The following is a 23,965-nucleotide window of genomic DNA, read 5'->3' on the forward strand; positions in this document are numbered from 1 at the left end:
ACATGCAGTGAAGCTACTACATGCAATGAACCTATTTCTGAAACACTGAAATCTGGATATGTATTTTATAAATGGAGGCAAATCAGACATTGCTTGAGTTCCTTAAAACAGCATGGCAAAGCTGAGAAATCTGGGCTGTATTCCTAATTTTTGCACAGACTTCCTTTGTGTCCACTCGCTAGCCTTCCTGTGCTTTGTGTGTCCTGATTTCCTGTCTGTATATGGGAATAATAGTGGCTAACCAAGACCGGACTCAGTGCAGAACATTTGTACCTCTAGACTCCACAGCATTATAGAAAGTCCAAAAGAATTATGCTGATAATTTTAAAAAGATAAAAGAAACGATTTCTGTAATGAGAACATGTATCTTACAGACTTGTGTGATGGCATTATGGTCTACTGTATCTGTATTACTGCTACTATCTGTACTGTATCTTTGCTGTCCTTCTCCATTAACTTCTGGCTCAAGATGTCAGGTATTTAATTTCCTCTGTAGTTTAAGATAGGTCTGATCAAATTTAAATCATTGCAATATCAAGCTACATATGGACAGATATGTAGCCCACATCACATATTTCCATAGGCTCACACGTAACAGCAGAGTTGGTAGGAAATAAGCTGAGTGTAAGAAACAATGCACAAAACAGGTTTATTGCTGATAACATGGAGATGTTAGTGGCCAAAAGTGTTTTCCAAGATGTGCAAGCTTTTTCTCCTCCTCCTAGCACAACACACTGAGGAATATTATGAGATTGCACTATGAGCTGTGTATCAAGTAGAGAGCCTTAGCTTGGGCTAAAATGGGCCCATTTAGCCAAGTCCTTTCTCTGTTCTCTGACAGACTCAATAGTCTGCCTTCCACGCATGGAGTTTTTCGATGTTTTTCCTTCTTATGTGGTTCTCCTCTTGGTTTTCCAAAACACTTCTGGGCTGCATCCTATCTCTATTAGGCCATTAGTTTCTTTAAGTCTCTTTTTTTACTGTTTAGTAAGAGTAGTCCTCGTCTGATGAACTGCTTTCTACACTAAAAAGCACATCACTCTGCTGAAGCGTGATAGGAATTGCTTTTCTGCGAGATACTGATGCCATCACTTGGAGAATCTCTACCCTCCACCACTGAGAACAAGCCGTAGTACATGATAGTTTAAAATGTAACCCTGGGGACTATACAGACACCTCTCTAATGGGTTTTGATTTAATTTATTCTGTAAGTTCTGTGGGGCCAGAAATAGATATTTGCTTTGTCACTGAAGTCCCAAAAATGTTACAGCATTTATTGCCTTTTACTGCATAAATACTAAAAGGAATTTCAGGATAGAAGGAAAAATGGCATAAAGGATCCAGGAAGGAATCTGCCAAACTCATTTGTAAAATCTTAACAGTCAAAATAATCAGTTTGCTGACATCATGTGATGGAAGCAAGCTCAGAAATAACATTGAGGGAATAAGAAAAATTAGAGTCCAGAAAAAGGCTGTGAACAATGGGTAAATGTGATTAACGGGTAATATCAGACACTCTCTACTGCACAATCCCTCTGCAGTCCTGTTTAAAGTGATGAGTCTACCTGATGGAGAACAAAATTCAGCACTGTCTCTTTATGGTTTTTTGCTGCAATTTATTATACAAGTTTAGTCAATTAAAGAACATCTGTTCTGGTCCACTGTCTTTAACTTCATGTTAAATAACCATCAGTGTGGCTTTCTTGACAATATTGAAATGTTAAATTAGAGGGGCAGAGTGTATTAAATGACTGAAGTAATTCCAGATGTCTTGTAGTGGGCTGCAGAATTACAGGTACAGCATAGTGAATGTTTTAGGTGCCAAGTGTCCTCCTCCTGTAGTGCTTTGTATCCTCATACGCAGAGAGGAAATCAAGATACACAAGCCATCAGTAGCTGGGAGGAGCGCATTGGGCGCCTTATAAACACTCTGTAGAAAGCCAAAACTCTGAGTGCTTGGAGATAATAAAATAACAAGCATGTACACTGTGCAGGCAGGTACACTGGTGAAAACGGGAAAGTGAAGCACTGCAGTAAAAGAAAGTTGCCTAATGTGTAGTTCCCAAGAGGAATACCTGTCCATAAGTACATAAGAAACAAGGCTTTATGTGCTGGCAGCATTGGGCTTGTGACACAGTGCTAGTGAGCTGTCTGCATCAACAACCACAAAATGAGCTGTGGATCTGATATGTTATATACAACGTGCATTTTGTGGCGTGGGGAAGGGATGCAAGCTAGTATCAGAAACAAAAAAACCTAGGGTTATGCTTTCCGTGCTAAGAGAATTTGGGTGTGTGCTACTAATTGCAGGTAACTGGTGCAATTTTGATAGCGTCCTTTTCACCTTATGTTTGTATTTCGTGCACACAAAAACATTTTCTCAAAGGTCAATATAACCTCATCTTCTCCCAGAGAAATCAAACCTTATTACAAAGCAGGCATCTTAAGTAACAAAAGCATGATACAGTCACTACTGACAAAAATACAGGATCAAGGCGAGGAATTATATGGACTGGAGAGCATAGATAGTAAATATACTGTGCTGTACTTCCAAGTGTGATTTCTCTGGGATGTGTTTTTGACCTCCCAATTCCAAATCACTCAGTATGTGCTATTGATGAATCTGTGAATATGTAACAACAAAATGCAAAAATGAGTACTCTCATAAAACTACAAAGCATCAGAAGAAGCCTTTATAGTTTTAAAACATCGTCTCTGAACTGTTCAAGGCAAGAGGACGGCAAAGTTCTGGTATCCTTCTTTAGACACCTGGTGTCCTTTAGATCCAAGTGCATCTTTTCGTCATTTTAACTTAATCATATGTTATTAACATTTGTTTCCTGAGGAAGGATTCCCTAAGTTTTTGTTCGGGATTAAAATGCTTGCCTGTGAGGAATTACTGGTATGATTTTGCCCAGACGAACATAAATTGGCATAGTGAATTAAGTCACTTTCCGTACCGAGAGCTATCCGAAGTTACCTCGAATTAAGGAAGAGTGTTTTAGAGTCTAGATGAGCTTCATAGTCTGGTGTTCTGCTGTGTGATAAAAGTCCAGTACTTCATTCAATTATGTAAAACTCTGGAATGTTAAAGGCCCTGAATCAGACTGCACACCCGCTGGTTGACAGGCGGGGTATTGGTCAGGGTTTGGCCTCCCCTCTCCAGACGTGTCAATCGCTGCGTCAGCAGTTTAGTCCTGCTACCAACAGTGCAGTTGGAGGGCTTGCTGTTCAGCAGGTCTTCTTGGGATTACAACTTTGGGTGGGCTGTATTAGTCAATACACTTATTTTGGACATCCACAGTGCGTCTTTCCCCATTATAATGATAAATGTGCAAATATTGTCAGAAATACTTTTGCTGAATCTTCTTCTGAATATGTGCACCCTGACTGCAGCCTGTGATGTTTCTGTATTCAAAGAATTGCTTTTTAAGCCTGGTCAGTTAAAACAGGTTTTGTAATCCCCAGGATAGTTCATTAAGCAGTCTGTGTAAGATGGTATATGTTTGTTATTTTCCTTTTCTCAGTAACTATGTACCTTTAGAATAACTTTACTGAATGAGCTACTTAAGATTAGATTTTAAGGATGTTTTCATTCTAATTATCACTGCTGAAAGACATATCTCAGTTAGCTTTGTGTCTACATGGCAAAGAAAACTTAATCATTGTTTGACTTGTGTTTTATGTAGGTACTTCAAGTATTCAAGCTAACTGTAATCAAGTTAGTTGTCCTTTAAAAGAGGCTGAGAGGTAAAATTCTTAAAACTTGCTTAGGAATCCCAGTGCAGAACTGCTTCCTTTCCGTGAATCAGGCTTCCAGGATCAAATGGGAAGTGAGATTTCATACAAAATAGCTTCCCAACTTGCGACCATGTTCGTTGTCTTACTCTTCCTACTCCTCTTACTCATCCTGCCTCTCGAATGTGTGTTTTCTTTAGAAGCCTCAGTTATGGGGACAGCAATCCGGCCCTCCCCTTGTTTAGCAGAGACGAGAAGATGTATTTTCTTTCGAGAGCTGCACTGTTCTGCAGTTGTGCGCGTTTCACTCCATTGCGCGCTTCTTCACCGCGCGACAACAGAACTCCTCTATCCCTGCGGACAAACTGTGGTGTGGGGAGGGGTATCTACAAAACCGTAAATCTTCCTCCTCCTCCTGTTTATTCCTCGTGCCATTGAAGCACATTTAGAGAATGGCCAATTAGCTCCAGATTCTGATGGGCCAGATTCCTCTTATCTAAGAGCACATAGCCAAATTTCCAAATACTTTCTAGCTGAATGCAGCATGTGGCTTTCCTTGCTCCTGAATTCATAAAGCACCTTGTGAAGTTCCCAGAATGATACTTCATTTTATTAGACAAACTGAAATTTTCTCTAGTTAGTGCACAGATCACCGGCAATATTGTAAGCAATAGGGAAAAGGTATATCAGATTCATTTCATTGTGTGTCCAGTTCTTTATTATTGTGAGTAAAACTATTTAAAGATATTTGTTCTTTAAGAATTAATCTGATAGCTGTACATTGTGCATCGCTGTATATTGAAATATATAGGGAGCAGGAGCTTTACAGATTACTTTCCTATCGTAAAAACATACTGCAAAAATAACAATTTGTAAAATACTCTAATCAGGGAAGAAAACACACTGTTGACTGTGATGCAATATCCTCTTAGTAAAAACCCAATACAAACTAGGGGGGAGGAAATTCCAATATTAAATATCTGATCTATTTTACTAAACCATACTGTAATATTGTTATTAACAGCCATACTGTATGTACTTAATTGCATTTTATGTCTTATCAGTTCCTGATACACGGAATTTAGACAACCTAAAAGCATAAACTCCATTACAAAAAAGAAGCTTTTATATTGCTTTATGTTGATGAGTCGTAAGTTTGAAAGTAAATTATGTTAATCATATTTTACTTTGATCCTCATGTTGCTGTTTGAATTGTAGAAAAACTGTATTTTTTTAAGTTGTAGGTCTGCAAAGAAACTTTATAATTTATCCTAATTGTACATTGAGAGGAGCAGGTACTGCATGGATTTGTGTTTTCATGTAAATAACATATATAAACGAGAAGAGAGTTTAGAAAAATGTCATGCCACATTCAGGCAAATTCTAAAAGTTTAGGTTATTATACTAAATTTTTGAAACATTTTTAATGGTACTTCTGTTTACTTTCTCAGCGTAGGCCACAGTTTTCGTAGTCTTAGGTGGGAGTTTTGCCTCAGAAAGATCAATGGACTCAGCACACATCTGTAATCTCTATTCTTTGTAATACTTGCTGTTATCGACAGCAGTCAGTGAAATGCACTGCGTGCTGGAGAGTGGTTTGCTTCCTTTACTGATAACACTCTTCACCTTATTAAAGTCATGAGATCCTGTATCTTGGAACTAGGGAGGAATCTTGCCTGTCCCAGATAGAAGAACAGGCAATGCCACCAGCAGTTCTGGGCCATGTTTTTACCCAATGGAAAATGCTATTAATATCAGGTTACTTTTTATCAGTCACGAACAAATCAAGCAGGAGCAACAGAATGATCCTAAAAGCAGGAATATATTTACCCCACAAATATCTGAAGAAATTAGAAGTGATGAAAAAGGAAATACCAAAAATGGAGCACAAGATGGTTTCACGGGGCTCTCAAAAATAAGTGAGCAGTCTTTATATTTGCCTGGATGTTTTTTTCTGGATTTTTTAGCTCCGTCCTTTTGGGGGAAAAGAATAATGTAAATGCCAAAAAGAGTTGGACAAAAAGTGAGCTTTGTATCCTATCTATGAGAATCAGACGATGTGTGTCATGCTAGTTTTTACAGTCATAGTCTACAGTCTTCCACTGATTAAAATCAAATTTGACAGTAACACAATATAGAGGTTTAACTGACAGCACACACAGCACATTTGCTAGTCATAACGCCACAGTTTAATGACTGACGCATGTGGGAAGCTAATTCGGATATTTTTTCCTGAATGGGATAAATGAGCATCCAGTTAATACCAATCATGAAATCAAGCCATGTGACAAAATTGATGCTACATACCCTGTTCTTGTTTTGCATATTCTGCAAATTGAACGGCAGGAAAAGAGCCAGTTTGTACACACATCCGGAGAGAAAGTTCACTCTGCTTTCTGACACATCCACCAGTTGCAGCCGAATGTCTCCAGCTTGCTGCTGTTGTGTCCACAAACTAATTAGCCTTTCTCTGTTAAATAGCCTAAGAATTACAAATTGCATGTCTGTTTTGAGAAAAAGTACAGGTTGAACAAGCAGACGTAGTATAAATAAAATATTTATATAAAAATAGTCTCTTACAAAATATACTCTCTTATCCTATGGTGGTTTTTCCAAAAGATGGAAGTTTGTCTGGAGTTCCTTATTTCTAGACATATTCCAAACAGGATTTTCTTAATGCTTCTTTCTTTAATTGATGAAAAAAAAATCTGGTAAAGATTTAAAACCCCTACCATTTGATTTTTGTTCCAGACAACTAGCAGCAAACAGAGGGAAAAAAAAAAGTGTTTGTGTATGTACATATATATAAAGATGCCAGCTTTTGTACTTAAACATCTAGTACTGTAGAACATATCCTGCAAGTCCAACTAGTAGAAATATCCCAGTAAAGAATAATATATACAACTCCAGTTTTTCCTTGCTGTTTCTACAAAATTATTCCACAAAGAAAGCAAGCTATCTACTTTAATTGCAGAATAGGTCCAAAAATGGTGGTAGAGTTCTTTTTAATTAAATAAATTAATATTAGTTTTATCTGAATAAATTGTTAAATATTGCTATTATTATGCCCAAATGTCCCAAATCCCTGTGCTAAAATCTGCAGCACACACACGCGCACACACACGCACACACACACAACAGCAGATAAAGCAGTGTCTACAGAAAACTTCCACAGTTCTACTTGCTGTAGCAAATGGTAAGACGTCGAAAGATGGGCAAGACCGGCAGAAGCTTTTCGCAAGTGTAGAAGCCTAAATCCGTATCATCCACACACTGACAGCGGCAATTCACAGTGGGGCACTGTCCGTCCCGTCCTGCGCACAGCCCCGTTCTGAGGACTCTCCCCTGTCCCTGATCCTCATACACTGAAGTTTTTGACCAACTATTTTGAAACCAAGAGAGTCAGTTGCCAAGCTCAGAGTTTTTCCTCTGCCTGGTGTCTCTTCATGAGGCAGTCAACGCTCCATGCTTTAGAGGTGCAGATTAGCTGAGATGATCTTTTTTCTTCTATACGTCAGGTGGTTTGGCGGGGGGGGGGGGGTTGTTTTTGTTTCTTGGCCGACTTTCATAAGAGTCTGAAATGTGTATCCATACAAGCAGTGAAACATGAGAGGGAAAGACAGGGATCCATTCATCAGCATTTCTTCTGGGAGAGGAGGTCTTTGCTACAGTCTTGCGTAGGTACGTTGAGCGCATGTGCAAATGTATTTGTGGCTGGGGATACAGGGTCAGGCTGCCCAGCCCGTGCTCATTTACAGGTGTACACCTCTGTTCTTTCACTGCACGTGTTGCACTTCACATAGCAGCACCAATGAAACTTGCAGTTGCACTGCCACACTCTTGAGTACTGGTGTGTGTTGTAACCGCGACCACAGCACATCAGGTCGCAGCCGTTGGACTGCTGGGCCGTCTTGTTGCACATCCGTCCTTGCGTCCCCACGCTGCCAGTGACAGGGTCTTCTTCACAGTAATTGGGAGACTTCTCGATGTACACTAAATCTGTATCCATGGGTTTGCGATAGGAAAGCGGCTTCTTTATTTTAAGGAAGGTCGGACGCTTGTTACGACTTGCCCTCACCGGTTCAACTTGAACTGCTTCGTTGTATTTGTCCTTAAGGATGTAGCCCAGCTCCCGGAATTTGGGAAGAGTTGTCCAGCATGTTTTAGTGGTACAGGATCCCGAGACCCCGTGGCACTTGCACTCTAACTTCATGTTTTCCTCCAGAATCTAGAACAAAGAATGATGCATTAATACAAACCAATTATATTCAAGACAGGCAGGGTTATTTGATGCATGCTGAATGACAGTCACAGGCTAGACTGTTCTCCTGCGTGAGCTGCTACCACATGCAGGTCAGGTTCACACCAAAACTGTGCATTTTGCTTGCTCGCTCCACTGTTGTGCCAGTGCCAGCTGAGTTCTGCTGTGAGGCTGAGTCCCCATTTGCACTCTGAGTTAAGCAGGGGAGATAACTTTGCCCAATTTCACAGCCTATTGACCACAAGTAAAACGGGATCCTTATTAACCACAACTTGGCTCCACATTGCTTTGCTATAGGATTGTATAGTGCTTCATATTTGTCTGTTTTGCAGTTTTTGGCATATGGCAGTGAAAGTAGGAACGGGCAGCAAATCACATCTTTGCTATGGCACCTGCACGAAATATCGTATGCAGAATGCTTTGAAAGTGCAATAATATGTACTAGAACTTCATTTTTGTAAACTGAGATTGAAAAATAAACTTCATTCCAGTTCTTGGACCTGAAAATGATGTAAGTTGGTGCAAGGTGTAAACAAGCAGATAAACCCTATGAATTCTCATCCTCATGTTGGTCTCTCATTAACCAGCAATGTAGAGCAGATGACTGCTTATTCATACAGATGTCACCTGTTCCAAAATGTTGCAAGTTAATGCTCCAATTTGGAAACCTGAGTATTATTTCACTACACCGTGTATTATGTTCTTTGCACTTTCTGAAGGGTCTAGGCTGTTTTGCCTCCTCTCACATGGATAAAAGAGTATACAAAATGCCCAGGCTACTTTGTAAGCAAACTGGCTTTATCTTGGAGCATAAAGGATAAGAGTGCAGAGGAGGAATTACTTTCATGTTTTGACACCAATTCTTGTTAAAAAACTTTCTGCCACCTCATTAATATTGTAAAAGCTTCTCAAACACACCAACATTATTGCTTGCTCTACCCTGTCGTTCCCTCTCGTTCGCTTCTTTGTCAGGGTCTGTCATGTTTGTGCCTGAGTTGTCACTGCTTTTCTTTTGAAGGTAGCAAGCTTCATATTCCTTTCAACCTCTACATCCCTTGAAACCTTGTATCATCTCTCCTCTGCTGCTTATTTACCAACCCAGTCCTTGACAAGTAAAACTGGAGACCAGCTTAGTTCCTGCTGTCTATCCTGAGCCCTATAGCTGACCTCGCTTAGCAGCAACACTGGGTTGATGCTAGAAAAAAAAAATCTATTTCCAGCACTTAATTTCACCCTGGTATTGGCTTGAAAGAGAACAGAATAATTTTGCTGATTAAATTCTGCTTAACCTGGCAGATACCAGTAGTGGGAAGTCCAGCCAGAGGGATTACCTGGGTTCAAGGAGTGGCCACACAAATTTTTGCCCCGAGAAGCCCCAGCTGATCCATGCAGCACTGAACCCAGGTAGCCTGGCAGGCATGGAGGGAGGTCACTGATATGGAAACGGTAAGTAACCCTTTGCTATGCAGTGTATCTACTGTAGATCCCCCCCTTCAGTTTTGGGCTTTTGGAAAACTTACCATGCAAGCACATGCCCTTCCAGAGGCGTATGGGCTGGCTGCTGCTGGAACTGGCAGTCTGCTTTGGAGGAGCCAAGTCCAGCTTGAACGCTAGAGACATGTTTTCTGGGATTTCAAGTCTAAAATCTCAGCATAAATTGGGGGCGGGGAGGGGTCAGAGCACATGTTAAGTTGTCCAGCCAGCAAGTAGCGCACTGACACTGACAAAATGTAACTGCATTCAGTCCTCAAAAGGCTTAAAATAAATAACTTGGAACAGGTGACATCTGTATGAATAAGCAGTATGAGACTGCACAGTCCCTCACCTATTAGATCTGAGGCTGTTCCCATGTCAGCTGGGCATGGAAGTTGCTATTGCCTAACCTTAGGAGAGTTTGTATTTGCTTTCACTCGTTGTTCTTCCTCTGCTCCCTTTCAATGAAGAACTGGATTTCAAAGGTATCTTGATTTGTATTTTAGTTCATGAACTGTCAGTACATCTGGTCTGAAGAGTGGTTTTAAATGCATAGAAAGTACAGGTCCAAGATTTTGATAGATATCCTTAGGGTACATTAGGTCACAATTTGTATTCCTGTTTTCCTGCTTTTACATTAGTAATGAAATTTTGGTGCAAACTGTCCGCCTAATAATTGCCCTAAAACTCAGATGTGAGAAAGTTTTATATTCAGATTTACATCTGCTCAAACTTTGGCTTACGTTTTGCATTATCTTGTTATCTCAAGTTTCTCTCTCAGCCACTGCATACTTCTTTTATTGCTCACTCATTCATAAGGTAGTACACTTAGAAGATAGATGAGGAGATGGAAAAGGAGTTATAGCGCAGAAACCGGAAAAATAGCATAAATTCTTTTAGCCTCATTTGTACCTTTTTAAAAGCTCTTTTTAATGTGAAACTAGCCAGGAAAACATTTCTTAGATCTAATTCAATCATTGCTCTTGTTCAAGTGGCTGCCCTTATATCCTGGTACGATGTTCAAACTTGCAACAAAATATTTCTAACTCGCCTTCCATCAGGATCCACCAAATTGGCTTGAAACATTAATACAAAACGCATCATGGTTTAGTGTCATCTATCCAGGTAGGGTTTTTTCCTGAAGTGTAGTTAAATAGCCTAAATTGCTTTTTGGTTTATTGCATTAGCATCCCATTTACAGTCAGCGATCTCTGAGGGAATAAGAGCGAGCTGAGCAAGCCGAAGGACTAGAGCAGCGACGGAGAGGCCTCGTGTCATGGGTTGATCTTTCCGTTCTGGGGACACGGTGCCAACCAGAACTAGCTTTCAGGTTTTCTGGTCTCAGCTAAGGCTGGGCACAGGCAGTTAGGGTAAAAAGATCTGGCTTTATCTGAACATAAGTTTGGGCTATACTTGTTGAGCCCAGGTAGTACAGGTCCTTTTCAGAAGCTCACAGATAGTTGGAGGTGTGTGGCAGAGAGATGAAGGGGTAGATGAAGGGGTGAGAAAGCGTGTTGTCTTCTAATGCTGTGCCACATTTATTGTTCTCAATTTTTTGTATCTAAGACTTACTGGCTAACCCTCCCTTTTCTTCTTTTCTTTTTTTTTTCCTTCTTCTTTTTTTTCTTTTTCTAGCTGGGGGAGCATTTCTGATCTATTGAGCTAAAATCACTCCAACACATCTGCCCAATTTGGTCCACTGTACTCTGCAATTGAATTTTTCTTTCCATTTCTGTCTTTCATAGTCAGTTTTTCTACCTTTTGCTCACAAATGCTTTCACTGGTTCTGCCTCTATATCCTCCCTCCCTGTTGCTGTCTTCTAGTGTGGTGTTTTGCAAATTCAGCCAGAGATTAATTGATTCCTATAGCCTTTAGAAAATAGGCTACGTGTAATCTGAACCATCTATCTTCTGCAAAGCAAAGGTCTGCAATGGCGATTTGATAGTTTTATTGTAGTGTGATATCAGGTGCTTGGACTATTTGTCTCGCATCAAAATATGCATATGGTGGTATGTTAATACTGTTATATTACTCCAATAGCTTCTGATAAATCAATGACTTTATAAATTCAAAACAGGAGTTGAAAAAGGAAAGAAGAAAATAAAATAGGGGATTCTCTGGGTAGAGACAGGAGGCCTTGGCCTCACCCTTGGTTTCTATGAGTGAAAAGAAGCATTTTACCCCTTAATAACATTTTCTGTGTTAAAAACAGAAAAAAATCTTCACCTTTGGAGATCAGGATTTGTTTCTTTGAAGGTTTTAGCCAGTAGCTCATATCTTTTACATTAGATTAAAATCTAATATGTGTTATAGACCGATTTTTCCGTAAACATAGGAGTCTGAAGGGCACAAAATTGAAATCCTAGCTCCTCTGTTCCTTACCAAATGACCATATCCAGCTCCGTCAGCCACGGAAAGTAAATCTGTATGCGCCAGTGAATGCTCTGAACTGGATTAGATGCTAACAAAGAGCTGGAGTTCTTTTAGCTTTGTCCACTTTTTCTTTGAGTTCCTACAGCTAACTGTCAGTACTTGTTTCTCTCTCTCTCTCTCCTTTGCCATTAGCCTCTGGGAAATAGTTTGTCTGAAGAGAACTTGCACTCGCTCTCTCTATTGATGTTATCTTCAGATATAGTACCTTTGGGCACTGCCACAGGGAACTTAACATGTTTTTTCTTTGCTTTTAGTTTTGCAGAAAATGCGCAGGGTGCGTCATGTGAAGGTGGCAAGCTTTAGCTCTGGGGAACCTCGCTAACAGCTTAGGAGCTGCCTGCAGCTGGCGCGGGCACAACGGCCCTCCGGCGGGCTGGGCCCAGCAAGGGACGTGGGCGAGCGGGACCCTGGCTGTGGCCTGCTGAGCTGACGTGGCTGGTTTCCCAGGGAGGTGGCAGCAGGCGCTGGCGGGTGCCATTCTGCAGTGGAGGCCATTGCTGTGCGAGCCGCTGCCGCCTCCCGCCCACCGACCGCGTCCGAAGCCTGCCCTCCCTCGGGGGTGGGACGTGCAGCACGGGCGCCGTAGCTCTCGGGCACACGGAGACGTCGTTGCGTGGCTGGTGTGGCCGGAAGGGTTGGTAGCTTTTGTCAGCTCATTTGCCAGAGTTGGTCAGTGCTCCGTACTTCCCTTGGCTTGCTGCTTCTAGGCATGGCTGACCTCCACAAATGCTTCTGCCAGGCTGGGTTTCTCTGACATGGTAGCCTCTGACCATACGCGCCAAGCCACACGGAGACAGGTATCGCCCAGCCCTGCCTCGGTCACCAGGACACCGAACACGCAACGTCAAAGTTACCCTGCAGGTCTTAGAGCATGAAACGCTCTAAGGTGCCCATGGCACCTCCCGTGCGTTCTCCTCCATCAGCAGGACTTCCCATAGAAACTAAACGCTGCCCCTTCAGTCTGTAGTGCCGATGATTCAGCGTTAACACGGCACCAGTCTAACAGGGCCCGAGGTCAAGAACCCGTATTGCATCATCAGAAACCGTCCAGGCTCCAAGCGGCACGCGAGGGAGATGTAATCAGTGAGGCAACAGACACCGATTCCTGTCCCACCAGAGCCGTAATCTTTCCTCGTTTTGTCTGACATCACATCGTCTGGGTCAGGAAATACCTGTCTCCTACAAGTACTTGCAGCTGTACCTTTACTAGATAGGTCAAAGAAAACACAAACATTGGCAAAAACCAGTGTGAATTTCTCACTGCAGAGGAGAACTTGGCGGGGCTTGGAGCGTGGTCACTACGGCTCTGCTGTGCTGAGGAGGCCTTTGGGCGGAGGCAGACCTGCCCCTCTCAGCTTGTGGCAGATGGTGGTTTATGACTTATGTTACCTTCACAAAAGCAATCGTAACTGTAAGATAAAGCCCCTCAAACTTGAGGAATAGCATGAGAGATAGATATATTTTTCTTTCCAAAAAGGATTAATCAAGTAAAAATACTGTTTTAAGCTAATATAATAAAGCTAAATCATGTTTAGTCTTTCAACAAATTAACCTATTTGGAAACCAAATAATAGCTAATGCAACTGCCTGTGAGGTCTGGAGGGAGACATCAAAAAGGGCAGTGGATATATACATGAGATTGATTTGACAAGCAGTAAAATGACTATCTCTGTGTAATTAAAATGCCTTGCACATGACTGCCACTTGTTTTATTCAAGTGTGACAGTAATCTCAAAATGGTGCTATCACTTAGGAACTTCCTTGTAGGATTTCCTTAATACCAGAGTAAAGGTAATACTTGATGTTTTGTGATTCGAAAACAAAAATGAACGTGAGAGAGCATAAAAGAAGAAGTGCTGCTATTAAATATATGCCCTATGAAATCCTTAAGAAGTATGAGAAACAGAATATTTGAAAAGTACCAGAATGGAAGCCTGAAGTTAGCAAAGGTATATCTAAGCAGGAAAGACTATTTCCCATCAGTGGATGTCCACTAACTATTTTAATAGAGCTGTTGCATTAGCAAAGACATATCTAAGCAGGAAAGACTGTTTTCCATCAGTGGATGTCCACTAAGTATTTTAATAGAGCTGTCGCAATATGTGGTCTGTAGACACATAACATATTTTGCATTGATATCTTATGGCAAACTAACTGCAGATGAGTTTGGAACTGATCGTGTCCCATATTAACAGTGACTCACTCCAGTCTTTCATATTTCAGTTTGAAGATACCATGAGGACCTTATTAAGCACAGTCAAATGATGATTTTGCTTATCTTTTTGATTAGTAAATCTGTGCAAAAGAATAAAATCTGAAGTCAGCATCTAACAAATGCCTTATACTGAACACTGTGAGCCCTGACTGTTCGTGTGAACCTTGCTTCCCAGAAGTACTACCACTAGGATACCACTAGGACTACCACCACTCCAATGCTACCACTACCATTTTCATCATTACAAGAAAGCAAGAAACAAATATTACGGGAAATTTTCTGTTTCAAATAAAAAATGGCTGGGAAATCAGCTCAGTACATCACCCTCATTGATCCTGTCACCATTGCATCTTCCAAAGAATAGAAGATTCCTGAAGGAAACCACATGAGATGCCGGTCTGAGGAGTAGTTCTGAGCACAGTCAGGGGAATGTGACAAAAGCCAGAAACATCTCTTGCCATGAGAACACTAGCCATAAGATATGTACCCAGTCATGCATCTACCTTCAATGATGAATATCCTGTTTTAAAGAGCAGGAACATTTCTTCCAGATTCTAACTCATGTTACCCTTAAAAATGGGTTCACACGTTTTTCTCTCTCGTAAGTTTCCTCTTTTGTGTACTATTACTATCTCTGCTGCCTCACAGCAGCAGGTTCCTTACATTTCTTACATATATTTTATAGAGTTTCCAACTTATTTTTACACCTTTTTTTCCTGGCATATTAGTTGCCCTTTACTTGGGTATTATAAAGAAGTCAACCATATGCAGCAGTTTTTCTCCAAACGCTGCTTCTATTTCCACAATATATAAAATGAGTAAAGAAAAAATTACTGGTGTAGCTTTCTTCAGTCACACTACTTCTATATTGTTGTAGCAAAGGCACACTGAATAAGATGTTCTTCTTTTTCCACGGTTAAGTTACATCATTTGAATTAGAGGACAAAAGTCCTAGTACCTTTCATTCAACAACTAGCACTGGGCAGAATAGAGAATGAACAGAGAGGTCTGAGAGCAATATCAGTACAAGCTGAGAGGAATGCAGAAAGAGTATTTTCTCCTGCATATTTTTCTTATAGTTCTCTTAACCTTCATAATGACTTATCATGTTACTAAATCAGTTTTTCACCCCTTCTCGGACCAAGAAACAAACAGCAGTAGAAAGTAAACATTACAGAATACTTTCATAATTGTTATTTTTGAAGAATATTTGGACATGGGATAGAAAGGACATCATTGTTGTAAAAAAAGAGATTAAACAAGACAGATTCTCACGCTATTTAATAACGCTCTTTTCATATTAAACCACAAGGCATGGCCCTCGCCTTCTTCAAACTGTAGGAATCACTATGCATAATAAAACAAAGTGTCATAATACCTTAGCTTTCTGTCACTGAGGGGTTCTTCCCAGGAGAAAACCTTACAGCCCGTTGCAGCTGCTTATAGGATTAGCTTCTGCCAAAACCCCGTCAGCTTTGCAAAAGTAGCTGTGAACGCGGATTCCGTGTATGTGTCTCAGAGTCTGTATCGAGCTTGCTCATTACTCAATATTTTTCTCTGCAAATCTAATCATGGCCCCCGAAAGTCAAATAAGGTTCTTAAGGTTTTATTTATCTTCATCAAGATACTGCTTGCAGAGATATTGGGCACGATGTGGCAACTCCCCATGTTAATAGCTCGGCAAAATCCGATATGGAATTTGAGCGGAATGATGCACATAAATCCACCCTGCCACGTCGGGCAGGCCCTGCTCAGCACAGGTCTCATGCCAGGTATTCTCTTCTCCCTCACCCCCTCCCCTTCCATCATATCTGATAACACAGCTACAAACCAGTCCGTGGGATTCCTTGCCTTTTTATGTCTCTCCTGAACACATTCCAGTTTTCCCCAGAGAAAAAGTACCTGCACCCTCATCTCTCTCTCTGGTCATCAAAATGTAAAATGAAACCATTAATTCATGAGCTGGAACTGTGAGCTTCAGGTTGAATTTCACACGCTCTTCAGGGAAATGGTTGGTGACAAAGTTTTCTGTGTACAATCTAATACAAAATCTTTTTCTCTACCTTTCCTTCTGTTAGTGAAAAGTCCTGTTATAAAAGTTTTTCCCAACTACGTGCTACTAAATTAATGGTTATATAAATTCTTATGTCAGGAAATAGACTGTAAATAATATGATCTTATTGTACTATTGGCAAATAAGTTGTGGGGCTGGGGTTGCTGGCATGGAACTTTTTTTAAGTAAGTTGTGAATCCAAAAGCTCTGTACTTTAAAGTTGGTTTGGTAGTTTTTTAGTTACTGCTGCTCTGACTTCTCGGTACATCTATCTGCAAGACTGATCTAACTTGCATTTTGTTTCTGTAGATTTTTCTATTTAAAAGCAGGCAAATATTTCAACAAAAAATGGAATTAGTTTGAAAACATAACTGTCCATGTGTTTGATAAACTACTTGTTTTTAAAAAATAACTCTGGGGAGACCCGTTATCGCATAGATTAGACTGGATCAATGCAATGCCAAATAAGTGTCATCATGTGGGAAGTGCAAAGATCAGTCATAAAAAGGAGCTTGGAAAAAAAATTAGTTTCTAGAAAAAATCCCAGTTTCCTTTAATGTGCTTTCACCCACAGTTATTGGAAGATAGATGAATTGTCTTACACGCATTCAGTACGTCATTTTATATCCTATATTTGCATAAGCAAAAGTATGATTTCCTATCCCCAGACGGAAAAAGGATTGTGAAATTAGGGAAAAATTTACCTAGGATCATTATTTGCTGCTATCCAAGCAAAACTGACACTGTGGAAATGATGGATTATAGCTTGTGAATTCCTGAACAGTCTTGTTGTCCTAGACTACCTGGGTGCTTTGTACAGTGAAGCTAAAATTGAATGGAAAGGGGGGGTTGTGTTACAAAATTATAGATAGAGTTGCTGGTTTTATTATCTACTTTACCTTCCTATCACTATGGAAGTTCCCTACAGTACATATCTTCCTCTCCAAAAAGATACTGGATAGCATGTTGATGCCAGAAGTGAATAAAAAGACAGTGATAAAGGATTCTTGAAAATGAAGGAACAACATGATGTTCACTGACATTAACACAATTTGCAAAGAAAAGGAGACAGCAATTTTTCTGAGTTTGGACATACTATCAACATAACATTTCTTCTTAAGTCCTATCTACCTTCCTTCTGTTCATAAAAGAAAAATCACTCCAAAATACTGACACTTCTGAAACAGGCCTCTCTAAAATAGTGACCTGTGTAGGATTTTACCATGAATTAGACAGATGATGACTGTCCTCTGTTAAAAATGCCATCTTCCCTAATCCCTACTTCAGTCTAGGAGCTCAGTCCTACAGTCAATATACAGATCAGAGATTAGCGGAGTCAATGAAATCTTGGCGGAGAGATGTCTGCAGGCCTGGGCCTCTTCAAAGTTAATATAATCCTTCTAACACCCCATGTCCACTGTGTTCGATCTTTGGTCTGTGCAGTCCATACAAACTCTGTGCTTCTAAATGGCAGTGCATCAGGCTGCCATTAAACTGGAGGGTGGGGAGCTTTTTTCTTCGTAAAGAAAGAAATTGTGCCCATAGTTCCTATTTTAGTTTCACATAGTTCATACGCTGTGTCTGAAGTAATGGGAGGTACTCCCCGTTCAGATGAAGCGAAACTTATGTACGCTCCTGAGTTTGAGAACAGAAGGAGTTAAGTTTGGGGGCGTCCAGGCTCTGTTGCAGCCTCGCTCTGCCGGGCAGCGACGTCGCTGCTGCCCACAGTTTGGGGCTGACAGTTTTGGCTCAGACACCGGTCATGGTGTCTGAGTCACCCTGCGCGGCTGTGGTGGAAAGGTAGGGAAAACAGGAAATGACACAACTGGAATCCGTCCTCGTCACAGCTCATGTACGCAGAGCGGGGATTGGTACAGAATTGACTCATTCCCACAAAATTTCATCTTCCGTGTAACCCTCTCCACTAGCAGTCAGGCGCTCAAACGAGGTGGTTCTGGCACTGTATAGTAAAGAACTGGGAGCAACCAGGTAGAGCATTTTGACAAATGCTTAAGCTGTCGAGAAAAAAGTTTCCAAAGAATGATAGAAACCAAAAGAACGGTCTTACTCGTTCCAGACAACTCATCAGAAAACACCTCTTGTGCTAAACTAATAAAGCCAGGCACTGGCAAGAATGTTAGTTGCAAAATAATATCACTTCATATTGGTTCCAAACTTTTTTAACCAATAGCCATACACAGTTAACTATGGGTTCATTTAGCTACATACCACATTATGATAGTTAACCCTTAGGTACTCAACAAATAATACTATGCAAAGCATATTTCTCATGCTTAAAAGCAGACATAAATTTTAGTTCTCCAAGCTAGCATTTTTTGTAGACAGTGGATGGGCTTTTTTCCTTTCCATCAAGCATTCCAAGTGATTTCAAAGTGCCTCTACACTAATTTCTCAGTACTGCCTTTATTAAAAACCAGTACTTCCTAGCTTAACTTCTTCATGAACTCCTTTGATTGAGAAAGAAGCACCAGGTAATTTCGTGTTTGATTCACAGAGAGACATCTTTAAGCTTCAATCCTAACATTTAACGTACATTTCTCAACTCCATAAATTACTATTAGAGGTGTATCCCTTGCCTGCTCTGCCGACCTACCATCTATTCAGTAGGAAAGAGCACCCGAGGCATCTTAAACTCACTTCCCTCCCCTTTAGTCACACTACTCTGCAGAGGTAACATGAGCTTCAAGGCCATCACCAAAGGTGGCTGCACCCTGGATGGAAAACAACCATGCCCACACTTTAAGTGACAGCTTCTCACGGAAGTGATAGCTGCGCTTGTTGTTTTAAGAGCAACTTCACGTGATTCCTCCAACTAAATAGTATGCAATTATCTTAATTATCATAAGGCAGAAACTAGATAAAATTAACTTATTGTTCTTTGTGAACATCTTTCCACACACTTTGTGTTTACAATTCAAAATATTCAAAGTATTATAAAATAACATGATTTTGGTTTGTTGACTGTGTTATTCTTGTGGGAATAGTTCTTCCACAAGGATGATCTTCAAATAAAGTTTTATACATAAGACTTTTCCACCTCCAGTTGCAGTTGAGACAATAGATCCATGCTTCCATGTTTTCATATAGCTTCTACTTATCAGAGATAAGATCCTACCAGCAGAGCCTATCTCTGTAACCTAATAGCTGCCAAGATTAGCATGCTCGTATCTAGGCCAAGAATTTTAACAGGGATCTTCTGGCCTGTTGTCAATTAAAATTTTCTCCTATACAGAAGAATGTGGAATTTCCTAATTCTGAGCATGATGCCGAATGCAGTCTAAGCAAACCTCTTTGGACTTCTGTGTTCCTTACGTGGTTTATTAGATTTTCGTCTTTTGATTCTAACAGGTACTTTGTGTAAATAGGTGTAGCTCTCATCTTAAAGATGAGAGATCACATATTAGCAGAAGTTCTCATTTAGGGTGCACCATACTGATGCATATAATTCTTTGTCAGCTTGCTCTTCAGGATGGAAATAGCTGTTCTTACAGCTTACGTGGTTGTACTTATAATTGTGTGTCTTACACTAGATGTAAGACCTAATGTGCTTAAGGCAAGGCTAATTCCCTTAGTTGGCCACCAGCTGACATTGCAAAGAGATCCTAGAGTTCTAGGAATAAATGTTGGCTTGGATCTCATTTAGAGTTTGTGCATACTAAGAGTTTCTGTCTGTCTGTCCTGGTGGATCAGATGTAGTCTGTTAGGTACTTTTAAGTACCAGAAGTCTCAGGGTCATTTCAATAACCAGTTCTAATGGTCTTCTGCTAGTATTAATGCAAATTAATACTTGTGCCATTTGGCACTAATTGGTTATGCAAAGTTAAGCATCCTATCTGCAATTACCTGAAACTCTTATACTTTTACAGACCCACATCACACTCTTTCAATAACAACAGGCCTTGTTCGCATTCTTGGGCTAAAAGATTGATCTTTCTCTTGCCTAATCAATTTTTTTTTATTGTTTGCTTGAAAATACCTGGGAATTATTTCCATTAAAGCAAAAGTCTGTTCCTTTTGCCCACCAAATGCTCGTGCATAGGTTAAAGTGAAAGTTCAGAGCTTCATAACTTCAGAGCTTTCTGCCACCAAGTATCTCATACAGCATTTGGACCAAACATTGGTTTAACTTTCAGGTTTATCGAAACCCCTGTTATGCATTGTTCCAAAAGTCTCTGCATAGCCCAACTGAGTAAGCGAGTTTGCGTTACTGACTCATTGCTGCAAGGCTCTTGGAAATGTTCCTAAAGCTACCTCCAGTTCAGTCTCCGGAGATTTGAGTTTCGAATGCAGAAAGTCCCATGTCCTGTCCATGTTGACACAGTACAGTAGCAGAAACTTAACCACACGCACCTAGAGTTGCATAACGAATGGCTATACTTCGTGAGACAGGTGATGAATGAGACCGTGTAGAGCAAGAGCGATAGTCTAATTCAGTGTAAACTTCATGTGTAGTAGAAATTCTCACTGTGTATTAAAAATAGTGTTACTGAATAGCCAGACCAAACCATTAGTTTCCTGCTAACTTGGCCAATACTTGTCTTCTGTTGGTTTTAATAGATAAAATATCCAAAGGGAAGTGTCTAGTTTTATATAATAAATCAGTATTTGGAAACCTAAATTTGAAGTGTGATGAATGTTATCTGGTAAATATAGGGGAAGCAGATCTGTGTTCATCAGCTATTTCTGAAAATATTGCAGTGACTTAGGCCTAAATTTAGGCACAGAGCTCAAAAATTATGGATTCTGATTTCATTTCTCTTTTGCTTAAGTAAGTGAATAATTAAAATGAAGACATGCCTCAAAAAATAAGCAAAAAGAAAATAAATTTCTCAGTAAAATATCAGAAAATATAGATTGATAGAAATAATACAGGACAAAAAAGCGCCATTATTATAGGTCAAAGTTAAGGTTATTAGATGCTATGTTTTCTCTTTCTTATGACTTTTATTATATGATCAGCGTAAGGTTTATGATACACAAACGTGGCAAGTATTTGCTTTGAAGTGTTTATGCTTTGTGGTACTAGCATTTGTCTCAAACTAGTAATGTTTTTTTTAGAAATGAGGGCTTTTGTTCTGCAGCACAAGAGAGCCACTGAAGTTGCTACCAAGGGTCTCATCCAAATGGGCAGAAAAGGACTGGGAGTCTTTCAGGGAGAACTGAATAACTTACACAGCTACTATTTTTGTCTAGATGATGTTCCCCTATGATTACTGAATGACAGGGCTATGCACTGTGGGCAATGTTGCTCACTGTCCAAGAGAAAGACCGAATTAAATTAGAAAATACCCAAAAGTGTGAGACTCAGCCAGTGGCTTTGCTGAGCAAATTAATCATTATAGCAAGCATCTGATTATTTCAGTTATAAAGGGTGCATGATATTAAATTTGGAATTTGAGATCTTTGTTATTTATTAACAGACCCTGGCCCTCAGTCTCAGCTATCTTTGTCAGCAGTATGACAGATTGTCAGCTCTAGTAATCATATACATGAAATGCATGTTTTGCTCATAATGCCAGAATCCTCTAAAATTGCGACTGCAGGTAAGTGATAGCATTTATCATTCCCTAATCTTCAGCGTAAATCAGGAATTCAGTTTTCAACCACATAAGATATAAGAGGGAGTTGAAAGCCAAAATACAAGTAGGACCGTGTATCACAATTTCTGATGGGCTGAAAGTGGAGGACAAGTGGAATGAAAACTCATTCTTGCAGATTACAAGCTCTTGTGCAGTCCAGTTCCCCCTCATAATTTAGAATAACATTAATATTCCCTTTATCTTCGGTCTGGGCTGTTGAGAAGATGCAGAGCTTGTCTGTCAAGTTTGGTCTTGTTTTAAGACTATTATCTAAAGTAAGTAGGAAAGCCATAAAATAGAACTTCGATAGTTCAAATACAAATGAAACACTGTAAGAGTGCACAGGATGTGTATTTTTTTCGCACCTGGGAAATTGCCCAGCAGAGTCTTGTGCACTGCAAGCATGCAGCAGGGGTGCGATTTGGGAAGCACTCAGCTTTGCCCAGTGTTCCCACTGGCCTCAGTGAGAGTTTTCCCATTGAGGGAACTGGGCTTGCTCCCAAGTCAGTGCTTGGCCATTTCTAGAAATCCACCTGCCCCCTCTCCCCAGTAAAGGTGTAGTGAAGAAGTTGGTAGAAGAGGCTTTGCCACATCTTCTGCTCCCTTTCTGATTGCCTTGGACTACAGCTGTGGTGCCAGGCCTTGAGGCGGGAGCCTCCGTGAGGGAGGTGCTCCAAGCAGGAGCTGTGCTACCCAGGGACCGCAGGCTGTGATGGGATTACCGGGGATAACGTGCTGTAACTAAACTCAGCTCTGCAGGTGGACATCCCTTCTCTTTGCCAGTGCCTTACAGCCATGATAATTTGGAATTAGTCACAAGGTTTTTTTACTTACTGCTTTCTGCTCACAGCAAGGTATGGGCCACATGCATACATCACTAAACCTTCTTCGTCTGCCAAGTTTAATCTGGGTGAGGTACTATACTGCTTGATTAAGAAAGCCAGCTATTAGGACATTCTGCGTAGGGATATTTGGTGCATCTAGCACTAGATTTTCCAGATGTTGCGTGACATTTTAGCAGTAGAGCAGCCATTTGTTGAGACTGCTGTAGCTTTGTGTGTGGAAGTGCTGTGTGTTCCTTTGGCCAAAGATTATTTTCACTGGTGTTTTTGGCATGGTTATCTCCGTTACTATCTGCTTTATTCAGTTCTGCCACCGGTCTGCCCTCCTTCTTTGCTGCTGAGCTCCATGTTAATTTGTGCAACAACCTCATCTATCAGGGGTTTAAACACAGCTACAGTTGAAGTCTGTCAGAAATGCTACTGCCACTGTCAACAAGATACCTGCCAAGAGACTGAGCTCCCCGTCTTCCTATGGGAATGGACATGCATGAGCCCTTATCCTGGTCTTGTATCAGTCAGGAAAGAAACCTTGAAAAGTGCCCACTCCTATGACCAAGTGAATTTTTTACCACATTGTAGCCAAATGCTTTGATATTCTTAGATGATGCCTCATCTCTTGAATAAGCAGGCAGCCCAACTAGTCCTGGGCATGTTTATCTCTTCAGGATCCCTCACAATAGCTCTTGTAACCAGAAGTGGAAAGTTACTCCTGAGAAACTCTTTCCAACTTCAACTTACTCTAAATCAGGAACGTACCACCGCTGTGATTGTTTCAGTAGCAGTGAGTATCCGACAGTAGAGAGGAGAATCATTTGTCAGTTTTGTATTATAAAGAACATCCCTAACACTAAAAACTGGAGGCTTCTGAATATAATCTGGAACGTTTCTGTGGCCATGCCAAAAAAAAAGTGAAAAACTGTTGGAAAATAATAAGTGCAACTTCGGGAGCACTGTTAAGTTCTGAGCTCCAAGAAACACGTGGCTGTGCTGCTGATACCATAATATCACTCGATTGCTGGTGCCAAGAGTATCAGGGCAGCCTCACCCAGTCTTGTGCTCGAAGCTGGTCTCCTAGACTCTCTGGAGTCTATGGTAATTTCCAGCAGCTCCAGACACAGGCGGGCTCTATTCTGGTGTGCGTGCACCATTAGAGACGTTCTTTCTGAGGGAGCCGGGAGACAGCTGAATACAAAAGTACGTGCTTTTGGTTACTCTTAGCTACTCACACGGTGCAGAGATGGCTTAGGGCCGCATTACAGCTGGTCTGTATGTATGGAAAAGGATCTCCTGGCCCTGACATGGGCCCTGCGCCCTCCTGGCATGCTGACTGTCCCATCTAGCACTACGCT

The 23,965-nt window shown here is 40.8% G+C and overlaps 1 protein-coding gene across 1 annotated transcript in view; it reads right to left on the bottom strand.

Annotated features, from left to right (window-relative positions):
• Window positions 1–625: 625 nt before the first annotated feature.
• Window positions 626–23,965, bottom strand: part of WNT7A (Wnt family member 7A) — a 43,133-nt gene continuing 19,793 nt past the window's right edge. Inside the window, exon 4 of the mRNA XM_064518870.1 lies at window positions 626–7,966. Within this exon, the coding sequence (XP_064374940.1) occupies window positions 7,487–7,966 (480 nt within the window). The 3' untranslated portion in view covers window positions 626–7,486. The remainder of the gene's footprint in view (window positions 7,967–23,965) is intronic.

The sequence above is a fragment of the Dromaius novaehollandiae genome, chromosome 12 (genome assembly GCF_036370855.1).
Source record: "Dromaius novaehollandiae isolate bDroNov1 chromosome 12, bDroNov1.hap1, whole genome shotgun sequence".
NCBI classification, from domain to species: Eukaryota; Metazoa; Chordata; class Aves; order Casuariiformes; family Dromaiidae; genus Dromaius; species Dromaius novaehollandiae.